The sequence below is a fragment of the Poecilia reticulata genome, chromosome 10 (genome assembly GCF_904066995.2).
Source record: "Poecilia reticulata chromosome 10, P_reticulata-male-v2, whole genome shotgun sequence".
NCBI classification, from domain to species: domain Eukaryota; kingdom Metazoa; phylum Chordata; class Actinopteri; order Cyprinodontiformes; family Poeciliidae; genus Poecilia; species Poecilia reticulata.
Window position 1 is genome coordinate 18,432,442 of NC_088839.1, and position 13,835 is coordinate 18,446,276.

At 39.4% G+C, this 13,835-nt stretch overlaps 1 protein-coding gene across 2 annotated transcripts in view; it reads left to right on the top strand.

Annotated features, from left to right (window-relative positions):
• The first annotated feature begins 388 nt into the window (after positions 1–388).
• ahnak (AHNAK nucleoprotein) overlaps positions 389–13,835 on the top strand; it is a 34,155-nt gene continuing 20,708 nt past the window's right edge. For both annotated transcript variants that reach the window (XM_081611533.1, XM_081611534.1), the window contains exons 1-5: positions 389–654; positions 7,441–7,503; positions 10,273–10,331; positions 13,231–13,387; positions 13,492–13,718. In XM_081611533.1, coding sequence (XP_081467659.1) covers positions 13,231–13,387; positions 13,492–13,718 — 384 coding nt within the window. In that variant the 5' untranslated portion in view covers positions 389–654; positions 7,441–7,503; positions 10,273–10,331. The remainder of the gene's footprint in view (positions 655–7,440; positions 7,504–10,272; positions 10,332–13,230; positions 13,388–13,491; positions 13,719–13,835) is intronic.

Sequence of the window (13,835 nt, forward strand, 5' to 3'; positions counted from 1 at the left end):
TGCTATTGTCTGTCATATGAGACGCACATTGTGATGTGTTAAACTGTGTCAGCACGAGACAAATACTAAACACGTGAGCATCACGTTTAAGTAGTTATACATTGACGGCAATGAAAATGTACACGGATATGTTTGAGAGCCGTTTCAAAACTGTTGTTTGACCAGTTTCCATACTGTCAATCACCTTTTCTCCCCTGAACCAGAACTCAAGTCTTTTTGTTATACGTCTCTGCAGCCCTCTATGTGGAACAGTGGGTGGTCCCAGTGGAAAGGACCACTCCCTCCAACAGGTCTCCTCCCTTGTATTCTCCTCCCTCTGCAAACCAGGAGCCCTACCCAGCTCCTGGTCCAACCACTCGGCTTAGTCCAGAGTAGAAGCCACACAGAGGAGAGAGAGAGAGAAAAAAAAAAAAAAAAAAAAAAGAGGCTTAAATCAACTCAGAGAAGGGAGGGAGGGAAAGAGGAGGGGGGAGAAAACGCCCTGGAAGCCTAACTGGTCGAGAAATAGGAAAACAGAGACAGACTTCTGACAGACTGCAAACTTGTGACAGTGTGAAAAGTGCTCTGTTTATGCTTGGGTGAAGGGGAGAAGACACGTTTTTCAAGGATGCTCAGGCGGGTGTGAGGCTTCTTTGGCGCAGCGATTGCGCACAGGTAAAGATGAACTTTTTCTCTCTTTTTTTCTGCTTTACAGTGAAGTTAATGTTTGCTTTTTGACTGTTGAAATTTGACAAACTGTTCTTTGTTTCATGCTTATCTGCCCATCAAGATCTAGGCGTTCAGTCAGTTTCAACAGCAGTCGCAAAAGCGTCAGTGTTATCAGCTTGCATTCCTTTATTGTACTATTATGGGGCACTTGTTACGTCTGTGTTTGTAAGTTTACAATGACAGTGTCCTGCTTTATTACACGTGCGTATCTGCTCTGATGTTGTGTGCTTCTTCCAAAAGAAAGAAAAAAGTTGGGGGGGGGGGGGTTTCCAACAGAAAGTTCTGGGAAGTTTAGTGTATTATGTTTTTGTTCAGTATATTTCTGTAAAGTGACAATCTGTATGGATCTCATTGCACATTCACAGCCTCATTTAAAGCAAAGCATGGCATGAGAAGTGGGTGTGTACCCACAGCCACATGAATGCTGAGGGTTTAACTGCAGTGGCGCACTTTATTTTCCCCTAACAGAAGAAGTCGAGCAGGCATGAAAAGTGTTTAAGAAACTTTTTCAAACGTGATTTAAGTGACTTGAGGAATAAAAATAGGGGGTTTTACACAATCACAGTTTTTCTGTAGTGGTTTGATAATTTGATGCCTCTTTGCATTCACACTATTCTGAATCCTGATTTGGAAAGAGAACCTTTAAGGAGGAATTTGTGGATGGAATGACGTGGCAGCGGCTGGATGGGAGAAATCATGTTGTGTTGATGTTATGGTTGATGCCTTTCTCCCATCTATACTCCACCTTTTGTTAGATAGCAAGTGAAGGTACTTCACTGTTAGAGCCTGCAGCAACAAGTTTGGGTGTGGATCTCTCTCCTTCACCTCCCTTCTCCTGCTTCTTTTTTTCTTCCCTCCCTTCTTGCTTTGCTGTCTCCTCAGACAGGCACACCCTTTTACAGCCAGAAAAAAAAAAGAAAAAAAAAAGGAACCCATACACACCAGAGACAGTTGTCACAGTCGAACTCTTTTAACATCCTGACTGGACAGTGAAGGGCACATGTTGAATGTTGTTAACTTTTCTCTGCTGGTGTTTTATGTAAGCTTTCAGTTCAGAATGTTTGTCTTATGAAATGTTGAACGTCTGTGTAGAGTTTTTTTTTTTTTTTTTGTTTCTTGACCAAATATGTACTTTATTTCCTATGGTAGAAACGTTAAACCCCTGCAGCCGTGACGCATGTGAATCTTTTATGACTTACTCGTTTGTAAGTCTTGGACAGAGGACGATTTCTCCTTATTTTCCCCGTACCTTGGGTTACTTAACCTGGGCTCCGTGCCAGGGTGTGTGTGGGGAAAAGATGGTAGGAAGACAGGGAAAGAGTCAGTGAGCGTGTTGGTGAGGGGGGGATGGGCGGTTCTGGGGTGAGGAGGGGAGTTATGGAATGTAGTGGTTTGGAAAGACAAGCTAATTGAAACCAGGTTTGAGGCATAGAAAGGGGGAGCAAAGGCTTAGCACATTGGAAGAATGAGGGGAAAACGGGTTTTTTTTTTCTCTCTCAGAAATCCAAAAACTGACAGAAGTTTTCAAACACTATTATGCTATAACCTTATATTTTGTGCTCGTCAAAGCATGTATCGCCACTTAATGTTTTAATCACGCCTATAACGAAACACCGTTTGAGTTGTGGAAAAACAAAGGACAGAAAAAATAACACATAATTCTTTGCTGAACCTTAGTTAGAAGTTAGATTTGGCAATGTACAGTCGCCTGTCCTCCGCAACTCCCTCCTGCCACACCCAAAACTCCGAGCTGCTTTTCGCACCACCCTGTACACTGTTTTCTATCACGTACGTCGAACCAACGTTTAGTGCCCCGCAGCAGTATATGTCTGCCGTGTTTTTAATTGCTCTTGTCAAGTTGATTGATTGTAACATGCACTGCTTATAGAGCTAACTTGTCACAATGAGCTAAAAGGTATATTTAGGCGTTGCGTTGAGTAAGGGTGCTCCTTTTAATTAAATAAAAAGAATAATTAGATTGGTTAGGAAATAACTGTGAAGGTGTGAACTGTAAATTAACATAATAATTCGCTTATCAGGTCGTAATATGTTTTGTTTCCAGCTGTTACACGCTGAAATGCTTGTCAGTAAAAAGGGCCTCGTCGTGGCCCTGGGTGGGTACTGTTTGTCTTCACATGCGCTGTCTGCCTTTCTGTTGCTGAGTTGGTTCAATGTGACATCTGCATGGAAAAAAAATAGTCTTTTAGTGAGCCATGTCTCATGACTGCTGGAAACCTTGACTTATGTCAAGATATCGGTCTACGCGCCACATCAGATACAGCTGCACGCACTCTTTGGGTGCTGCTGATTGACAGCAGGAACGACAGCAGCGCTGTTTTTAATACTCTTCAGTGTGAAATTAAAGGAAACTGGTCTTCGGCACACTTCCTTTGCCGTTTCCTTGAGATTTCGTTGAGTGGGTGGCTGCAAGAAGTCACAGTGTGTGTTGACCATACAAGAGGGCGGTGAATGTTCTGAAAAAGATGAAAGAAGAAACTATAGGTTATTTGTCTCTGAACTGGCTTTCTGTTAGATGCACAAAGCTAAAGCAGAATCCACTTTTGAGGCTTGTTAAGGTTTCGCTCTCTTTCAGCTGCAAATAACACACATAAGAGCATAGTACGCTTTTAGAAAGTTTTTTAGGCAATCCACACAGCAGCCACTCCCTTTTCAACCCATCCAGCGCTGGTTTGGATTGTTTCACCGTGCTCTCAAAACTCTCTGAGGAGCTTTTATCATTACTCTTGCATGCTCTGTTGCTGAAAAATAGTGTTTTGAGAGTTATGATGATCTCGCCAGATAAGTCCCACCCATGCATGTGGATTCGATTCAGATTTGCTTATTGTAGCTTTTCATTTGGCTGAACTTTTGCGAGCGTAGAATTCAAAATGGGTGTGAATGCTTTCCTTTTTTTTTTTTTAAGCTCTCATAAGCTAATAGATTACATTGCCGTTCATCCAAACATCTGCTTCACAGAAACACCCAGAACAATAAATCTTGTACAAGTGTTGCTTCACTGTACGATCTTACCTTCCTCCTCACTGTTAAAACCTGTCATGTTTCCCCATGCAAGGAGTAACACGCTGCATCTGTTAGCAAATCTTTTAGCAGGGAGGGGTCTGGGCCCAGAATTTCAGGGATCTGTGCCTGGAATGCAACGTTGGGAAAACATTTGGTGTTGTTTAGGTTTTCCTTATCTGGCGGATGATAGTCAAGGTTGGCATGGCTCGCTGTCTAAAATGCTCCAACAAATCTCACTTCTGTGCTTTATATACAAATGCATATTGTTGGCTGCAGTCATGATGTAAATTCTGTAGCTAAGGAAAGTATGTGTCTATAAATATATACATTCTGCTGCCACCTAGCTTTATTTGCAATCGCCTTGTCCCCTCCACTGTAAACGGCTTTAGATTACTTTTACTGCAAACATCAGCCGTAGCAAATTAAACAGTTTGACAAACTGCCTTGAATCTGAAAAACAGTGTGTCATGATATACGTAGATTTTTTTTTGTTACAATGTCTGTATGACTCTGTTTTAACATTTATTCTCCTCTTACCAGTGTTTAAAATAAGTTAAAATTTAGCATCGTCTCTCTCTCTCTCTCTCTCTCTCTATATATATATATATATATATATATATATATATATATATATATATATATATATATATATATATATATATATATACATTAAGGAAATGGGTCTATGCTTTTTTGTTATTTATGCTTTCATTGTTGCTCAATGTTCTTGGCTGTGAAACAGTGTGCTGGCTTCAGCCCAGCCTCACTTCTCATTTCAGAAAAAAACAACTAAAGTGAAATTCTGTAAAATAATGGCACAGCTTTGTTTCTTCAATTCCAGTCTGTTTTATTTGGGGGGGGCGTGGGATACAACAAAAGAACTTATTGACTTTCAGAGTGTGGTATTCCCAGTCTTGTGTGCACAACTGATTTTGATGCTTTTCTTAGAAAGGATGGGAAAAACATCCTGAAAACTCTTTGCACATATGGAAAAAGTTGGAAACCTTGGTGAGAGGAAATTCAAAGCGAGATCCTCCCCTCTTTGTTGTCTGCTGGTGGGACACAGAACACAGTTTTAAGAAGGAGCCATGAGCTGTCTCATACCTTTACCCTTTTAAGACATACAAGTCAAAGTTTTCCATGTGTCATGGAGTTCGATCAGAATGGTGGTGAAGGCAGAGTTGCAGTTTGCATTAGGAGGTGCTTGGTCTTGTTTGTGATCTTGTAAAAGAAGGAGAAGAACTTCTCAGTTTTTCCATTTGCTGTCAGATTCCTGCCAAAGTCGCAATGGTTTAATCAGCAGCCGACCAAACTGGCGTCAGCAGACAGGCTTTGGTCGTATTCAGGACTTGTGGTTTCCTTCAGGGGTATGCGAACACTGAGAGGAGAAAGGAACAATTTAGTTTGATGCTCGTTCCTTTTATGTGTGTCATACATGCACGGGCTATCTGCTTCTTTGGGGAATAACCAGAGGCTGAGGCCTGCTGTGTCTCTCTTTGTGTTTGCTTTACGTGCTGCGTCAAACTCCAACGCGGCAAGGGGAAACAGGGAGCCCATTCTGTTTTGACAACAAGACTGATTTGCTCACTTCTCCTTGTCCTCTTTTTGCCTCGCTGCACAGAGGTCTTTTTCTACTTGCTCATAATCAAATCTTATCTTTGCCCGGCATCACTGCTTGATATACTAAGCAGTGAGATGTAATCATTGTCACACTGCTTCCCTTCTCTGCACACCAAATTGATTAGATTTGGCAATCAAAGGAGTGGAATAACTTCAACTCTCTTCATATGTTTCCATCACATTGTGACCTACTTACGGGGAAATTACAATGGCAAAACTGATATGTGCCCGCAGGAGTTGGGGGGAAAACCGGTACAAATGAAATTCAAAACATCTAAAAGATTTTCACAGCGTCAACCAGGTGGGGAGAAAGATTTAAGTGAAATGATAACCATCGCATCTGTGAAACAAGTTCACAGTTAAAAAAAAAAATAAAAAAAAGGTATGCTTTGGCTTGCCGTTGCGTTCACATATTTGGATGGATGTAGGGCTCTTGTTCATCAGTGCATAACCTCGAGTTTTAGGGGATATAGAGGGCTGACTTGCAGAGGTGTGAGCGACTGAGTAGGGTATGGGGCGGGAATCAGTGTGAGTGAGAAAGAGGGACATTTCTGTGCAGTTAGTCACTGCAGGGAGAGGCTGGGCTCCCTTCCAGTTGGCCTGACAGCTCTATCAAGGAATGTGTGTGACTGGAGGCCTGGGTGGGGTTGCACAGTTGAGTACCTCACTCTGTAAGCAAGACATATAGGCAAAGCATCCTGTTCTTCATCCCACATGTGTAATGTACTATTTCTATGTGTAAGTTGCATCAGTATTCATGAGACTATTCTCACTACTGAGGACCACATCAGTAGCTATGTCTACAGTGCTACCAAGGCTAAGAAGGTGTGGCAGCCTCTTTGCACATTATACATCTTGCTTCTGCCTCATCTTACATGTCAGATTGCTTCTATGACCATTGAAAGATTTCAGTCAGGAGGTTCCTGAATGACTTCTGACAAGGCAGTCTGATTAATACCTAGCAGTAACAAGAGGATGGACTGGAAAGTGTACACAGCTGCCGTGCTGCCAGTCTCCCAACACAAACAACCGAGAACTCGATGTGTTGATCTCAGCTATTCCAGTATGAGTCACATTCAAAAACAAACAAGAAAAAAAGCTATTTATGTAATCTTAATTTTAAACAACACTTTTACTTTCCTTATCTTTATTGCTGTATATTACACACATACGTAATACACAGACTACTGAGAAAATGCCTCTGTCTGATAAGCCCTGTTATTTAGCATCAAAGTAATGAACACTTTAGTACATATTAAAAATAGGGTGTTGTGCAGGAGGAAGTTAATGACAGGGCTAGGGAGCTATTTGTCCTGATCGACATGTTCCCACTGGTAGATGCCTTTCTACACTCACATCAAGTCTGGTTCTGTTTGTTCTTTGACTGACAAAATGGAGGCTTTGTTTCACAATATGCCAACCAGCTTGACACAATAATCCACACAAGACCTTTAAAAAGTCAAGCCAGCTGCAGCGGGTGGAAGTAAGACAGACTAGGCTTGCCTACGGAAGATCAGGATCCGAATGATAAATGCAACTCCTACAACAATTGCTTTTTTTCACGAGCGTTGGGAGTCTGTGACTGGCCTTTTGCTGGTTTTCTACGTTGTAGTCACAACCCAAGAGAAAGAACAGAACTGAAAATGTTAAGTTTAGTTTCAAACTTTACCTTAGTCATTAGGTGGAAAGGGTCCATTTGTCTCCCCTTCCCTTAAAGTGAGGGCCATACCATGCAGATATTTATATTTATTTACTTGTAGGAAGTTTTGCATGATCACTTATATGGGTAAACGTTGCTATCACTGATTGGTAAAGTATGAAAGTCTGAAGAGTCTGATTTGAGATTAAGCATCTGATTAATTTAGTACAAATAATTAACCAATGAGTAATTAAGAATGAACGTAAACATTTGTGTCTGTTACCGAGACGTGCCTTGGTAGACTGACACCATTTTTAACAGTTTAACTGAAAAAAAGTATCTGTGTAAAAAAAACACAGATGGGTTTTTCTCTGTAGCCTAAACATTATCTAGAAGTATATTCACAAATTGCATATTAAATCCCATTTCTGTTTTTGTGTTGCACTCAACAGAAGTCAAACAAGAAGAACACAAGAAGCAGTCTGAAGCCCTTGGATTAGCTTGAGCAATCCAAGGTAAGTGTCCTCACACACCACACATTCAGTCAAGACAGCTAACTTACACACCGCACAGCACACCACTCCAACAATACGTCATGTGACTAGACTCAAAACTGCTTCTGGGATATCAGTTGCAAGGCTGCACTTGAACCTTAATGGTCATGCCCGCTCTGTTCAGCTGTGCCGAATCCTGCAGCCTGACATTTGGCTCCTCTGCAAGAGACCACCTGTTCTACTCTAAGCCTTCTTATGAAACAGTTCACTCAAAAGCCCGCCAAGCTTGCGCTGTTTAGTTGGTAGGGTAAAATAAAAAAAAATCAAAATCAAAATATCCACAACATCTTGTGGGTCAGCGAGAAGGCATGGACACCCAGAAATGTTTTGTGGTTATGCTTTATTATAAGAGGCTTTAGTCTGCCGTGTTCTCCACGCCCCCTTTTCCCAACACACATACCAGACTGTAATAAAACATGACAGACAAGCTTGTCTGACTCCCTCTGTCCTTATTTTCACATCCTTCATGGTTTACTTCAAAGCTCCAAATTGAAAAACACACATCTATTTTTAAGTGGAGAAACTAAAGTTGATTGTCATGTTGTCTGAGCTGTTTGAGTCATCCACTGCAGGCTTGTCTTATGATTTGGAGAACAAAGCCATATTTATTCAGCAGCTGTTTGCTGCACAGTCTATAACTAATGATGTGATTTTGCGGCATCAATTTTATTGCTTATTGTCATTTTCAAACCATTTGATGACATTTTTAAACCTATACTAACAGAGGGCAAAGGAAGGATACCTGAGACTGGGCTTTCTCATTAAAGAAAGAAACATAGAAGGGGACTCAACTCCACTTGGCCTTTTGCATTTTGGTGTTTTAAAGGAAACAAATTGGTGCATTCAATTTAAGAAGATATGCGTCACCAAAATTCATTAGCTAAAATTGTACATAAGGCTATGTTACTCCTCTTCATAGTCATTCGACACAGAGATAAATTCATGCTTACTAAGTTGTAGTTTGAAGTCTTCACTGATTCACATTTCAGGCTTTTAGATGGGTCACACTGAAACATTAAGTGAGATAAAAAGCATGAAGAGGAAAGAAAAGTTAAAGTTTTAGTTACCTGCATTTGGTTGTCCGGATCTTTGCCATGAACTCTAACCTACTCTTCACTAACATAAGTTACAATGCTCAGCGTGTTGTGCAGTCTGGAGCACTGGGAAAAAGTTATTCCAGATAGAGAGGTTAACAGGGTTTAATATTACCTCAAAGCATTGCACACCTCCTCTTGTGTCCCCAAACACACAAAACCAGTCTATTTATTGACTTGTTACGTTGTGTCTTTACCCTTGAACAGGACTAGAAAACCAAGGTTACACATTAGATTTGATTATTATATCGTTCTCGTAAGCCTACAATCTTTAAGATTAAAAAACTATTTAATATCAGATAAAGATTAAATTACAGGTCAAAATGATGTTTTCAGATGATAAATATACTTATGAAATGAAAAAGCAATTCAAGCTAAACGGACTCTTTGTGAAAACGTAATTATGCCGTATATCTAATAACTGGCTGGGCCATCCTTGGCAGCAACAACTTTTATTAAGACTTTTTGATAACTGGCAATGAGTCTTTTACATTGCTGTGAAATAACTTTGGCCTGCTCTTCTTTTAATTAATTACTGGAATGTTTTCAGAAGTGACAGACCTGTTTAGGGTCATGGGATAGAACTCAAAAGATAAAAAGTCCAGAATTTGGCTAGGTCATTTCAAAGCCCTTAAATCAGAAATAGACTTACTGGTGTGTTTCTAATCACCACACAAGCTCCTTTGGGATATTTTAGGAGAGAGTACAATTCACGGCTTAACAGATACGACTTGTCGTCAAAGTCCTGCAGGACCCAAGTAGATTCACACTCTGAAATATTGCTAGCGATACACCAGATGTCACAGGATGCACCCACTGCAAGACGTTCCTCTTTTGTCTCATCAACCTAGAAAATATTTTCTTAAGATTGTTGAGATATGGAAGATGTTTTTGGCAAGTGCATGATCTTACTTTAGCTCAGTAGTGGTTTCACCTTCAAAATCTCCCCTCGTGTGACAGATTAAAAAGGTAGACCATTATTCAGTTTACTTGAAAAGAACAGTGCCTTCCCTCTAAATATCTTGCCATTTACTGGAATGACCTTGGATTTAGGAAACACAAATTGGATGTTAAGATAAAAATACAGACAACAGTGTAAGCTGATGTTTACTGAAAGACTGGAAGACAGTCTTTATAAATAAATTCTTAGTAAAGAGACTGAGACAATTTCCTATGTACAGTACTTTTGAATTTATATTCGTTTTCCACTTCGTCATTTGTCAGTGTGAATATTTACTTTTGATAACAATAGCTTGCGACATAATAATGTATGTATTTTCTGTTCAGCTTTCTGCAGCATATGTTTTCATAAAGCTGGACACCATCATTGTTCCCTATACTGACTTTGAAGCGAGGGTGTAGGCACAGGATTTGCCCGCTTTCCTCAGGGCAGGGTGTGGTCTAACTGCACCCACATTTACAAAACATACCCTAAACCATTCTAAAATGAGGGAGTTGTCAATACGGTTTTTGGAGGTAGTGGAAGCTATGTTGTCAATTGAGTTTTATCACCATCTAGTGTTCATACATGGGTCTTATATATTATTGTCTTCAGTCATGATGAATGCTTTTCATAGAGAAATTGTTTTAATTCTTTATTGTGCTTTTGTTTTGTTTTTTTGTGTTTGTTATATAGGAAAACAACAACAGCATTTTCCTCCCACCAGGACTGGATTAGAGGAAAACAAAATCAAGGTAACATGCGTTGGCTTTTTGTTGCAATCATTTTAAAGGCGATTCTGAAAAAAAGTATTGTCCTCCGTTGAGTTTATTTTGATGTGTAGTCGAAGCCTAGACTGTCTGCTTGAAATCGAGTACCTTTGCACTTAAGATAAACTTCAACAAATTGTATTTATTTCCTTCAAACACTGGGTGAGGAACTTCAGCTTCCATGTCCCTAGTTTGGTCTGAAATATCTCAAATAAATTCACAAGAGACTTTACTATGGTCCTATGTGGTGGAAACTGCCACAAGCTCACTGACACTGGTTTGTGGTAAATACACTGTCACAATTTAGTTATGTTATTGACGCCATTTCCTCATTTTCCATCAGAGATATTCACTTTAGACTAGTCAGAGCAAACGTAAAAGTTGTCTTGACTTTCTGTTTGAAGCAGCAAACGTGGTCTCTATAGCTGCTACCCACTCAGTTTGATGGGTGAAACTGATAGTTTGAATTAATTCATTAATTCGTATATCTAGTTTTTAAAATAAAATCAATATATAGAATTTTGCCCCAATATAATTAATTCTACACTTATTTGATTATTATCAATTGTTTCTGTATTTATTTACAGTTAATTAGTTCAAATTAATGACTTAAGTAAATTTTATAAAAAAAATATGTTAACATATTTGTTAAATCTTTCACTATATATATATGATGAGAAATATCTGGAAAAAAAAATCAAGCTACCGCCTCCCTGAGGTCCTGCATCCATCTGCAGAAAAACACAGCTCAGACAGAAACAACCAATCAGAACCAGGAGGAGGGTGTACTGCTCACACCTTCCCCCTTGATCTCTGCTAGGCTACAGCTTGTTTCTTAGACCAGAGCATGTTGTGAATGCTCAGGCTGTTTAGCATGGCTACCAATGACTGCAGATGAACAATTTTTATGTAACAGTAAATTGTTTCTCCACCTTTAGTAAATTCAGCAGGACGCACACAAGTATATTTGACAGCGCCACGTGCTCCTTTGAGTCTGATTGGTTATTTTTGACAAGGAGCAGTGTGTTTCTGCAGATGGCTGTAGGACCACAAGGAGGAGACAGAGGAACTTGACTTTTTTCACAGATTGACTGTCTCCTGATGAGACTTTTAGCATATGCGAAAAACATATTGTTTATTAAAGGTGAATAATGGAGCTTTGAATGTGTTGCTAATTTTGTAAAACTGGAAGTAAATACAGAAATTCCAAATCAAATCAAATCACAAATCAAGGAAAAGTTATACATGCACAGATATACAGCAAATATACAGGTAAATACATTTATATTAGAGGTTATGCAAGCAGGACATTTAGACAGTATGTCATCATCAAGCTGAATACATCTAACATTTTCTCTGTAGTAACAAAGTTTTGAAATCAGGTAAACATTTCACCAACTGAAGTAATCAAAAGTCGGCTAGACTGAATATTACTTCATTCTGCACACATTCCCCTCAGTGGGATTCAGCTGCATTTGATACACTCCAAAGCCTCTTGTCCAAAACTCTTCAATGTGCCACCGTCAGTTCTCAGAAAAAGTCAAGATCAGAGATGATACTCTGGTGTAAATTTACCATAGAGCTGATTGATTGAGTTAGTGACTACAATATTCTGTCTGAAACTGTCTGCGCGTCTGCACCAAGTGGTCAGGTGTGTAATCTGTCAAAATAATGGATGGCCATCAGATTTTTCCATCATCGTTTAAAAAAACCCCATCAAAGATGGAAAATACTCATTAACTTACAAATGTAATATGGATTTTCCTTAACTGAAATATCTGAGGAGGTCATGATGTATTCCACTTGCTGATTTTTCTTCTCATCGTGACAACAAAACAATTCCTGATAGATCTTGCAGGTAGCAATAGACAAATGTCCCCTCCTGGAGCCTCTTGTGGACTAATTGTAATGCAGTATTTTAACAATGTTCAATAACTGATGTGACACTCTTAAGCATGGTCAAATCAAGTCAAACTATCGATGCGCCATCAGGCGGTTTTTGGATATTTGTTTTCACACAGCCCCTTACAGTTTGCAAGACACTTTGAGCCAAGCTTCTGTGAGACCCATCCTGCTGCAGTAACGTCATAGTGTTTTGAAAAGTGTCTGGTTTACAACAGTAGTAGTACTGTATAAACAGCAATCATGGGAGAGAGGTTCGACTCTTGCACAAATTAAGATAAGGAAACAGTGACTGATAAGCTGGAAAATCTCATTTTACTTTCCATGTTAGAAAAAAGAACAAGCCATCTGTAAGTTGTTCGCCCACTACATTGGACCAGAACCGAGCATGGGGCATTTAATGCTTCAGTATGAACTTCTAGAAGCTAGCCAGGGCAGTTGTGACAAGAAAAGGTGGACAATATGAGGCTGAGAACAAAATTACGTTATTTTGGTCACACAGCTGCAACAATGAGAACCAATTTCAACAGTTTACCTCAACCATGCAGAGCCTTTTAGCCTACCACAATTTTAAGTCATAAGCATCACATATCACCACAACCTCCAAGAGAATGTGATGTATTTTCTTGCAGCTGAACTCTCCATATATACTTCCAAATCCTTATAAATATTTTATTAAAAATAAAACTTAGTTCGTAAAAGCCATAGAGGAGGAACACAGAAAACCTGAAAAATTACATTTCAGGTTTTCTTTGTTCCTGAAAACCTGAACACGATCAAAAACATGTAATAATTCAAAAACTTCAGTGTGCACTGTGGAACGCCTGATATTATTATGTGGATAATTTCTGTCTATTTTGGAAATTTCACCTGTAATATGTTATAACTGTATTCCACAGGAAGTTAGTTATCGAATATGACAACCAAATGCATTTTGGCGCACTCTTTTTTCTGTCTAACTAAATGCTTATTACTTTTATAGATGGCTGACGAAGAGGACACCAGAGAAGTGCTCTTTCAAGACTGGGAGGGCCCAGACAAAACTGGCTTGACCATCGAACACACAAGTGGAGGGGAGCTCCGCGTAAAGGAGGTGAAAGGAGAGTCACCTGCAGCACGATCTGGAAAAGTATATGAAGGTAGTACATTATCTTGATGTCTTTAATAAAATATGAAATATTTTTTCACCATCTATTTTGTTTTTAAGATTAGTTCATAACAAACATCCATACTCAATTTGTAGGTGATCAGATTGTGGGTGCAACTATCTACTTTGAAAATATGAGCTCCGAAGAGACAGCAGAGTTACTGAAAACATTGAACAAACACAAAGTTGGACTGAAACTACAAAACAAAGGAGACAAATCCCCTTGCTACTCACCCTTGAGCACACCTTGTCGTTCTCCAATGGGCACTCTCACATGGGAAGGGAAGTCGCAGTTTGGAGCATCAAGTCCAGAAATCATTCTCGTAAGTTATCTAAAACTAAAAGTTTGAGTTTGCTTAGAGCTACTGTGATTATCAAATGGATAAAATATACAGTATACAGTTTATTGATATTTTAACAAACATGATGTTGTATGTTGA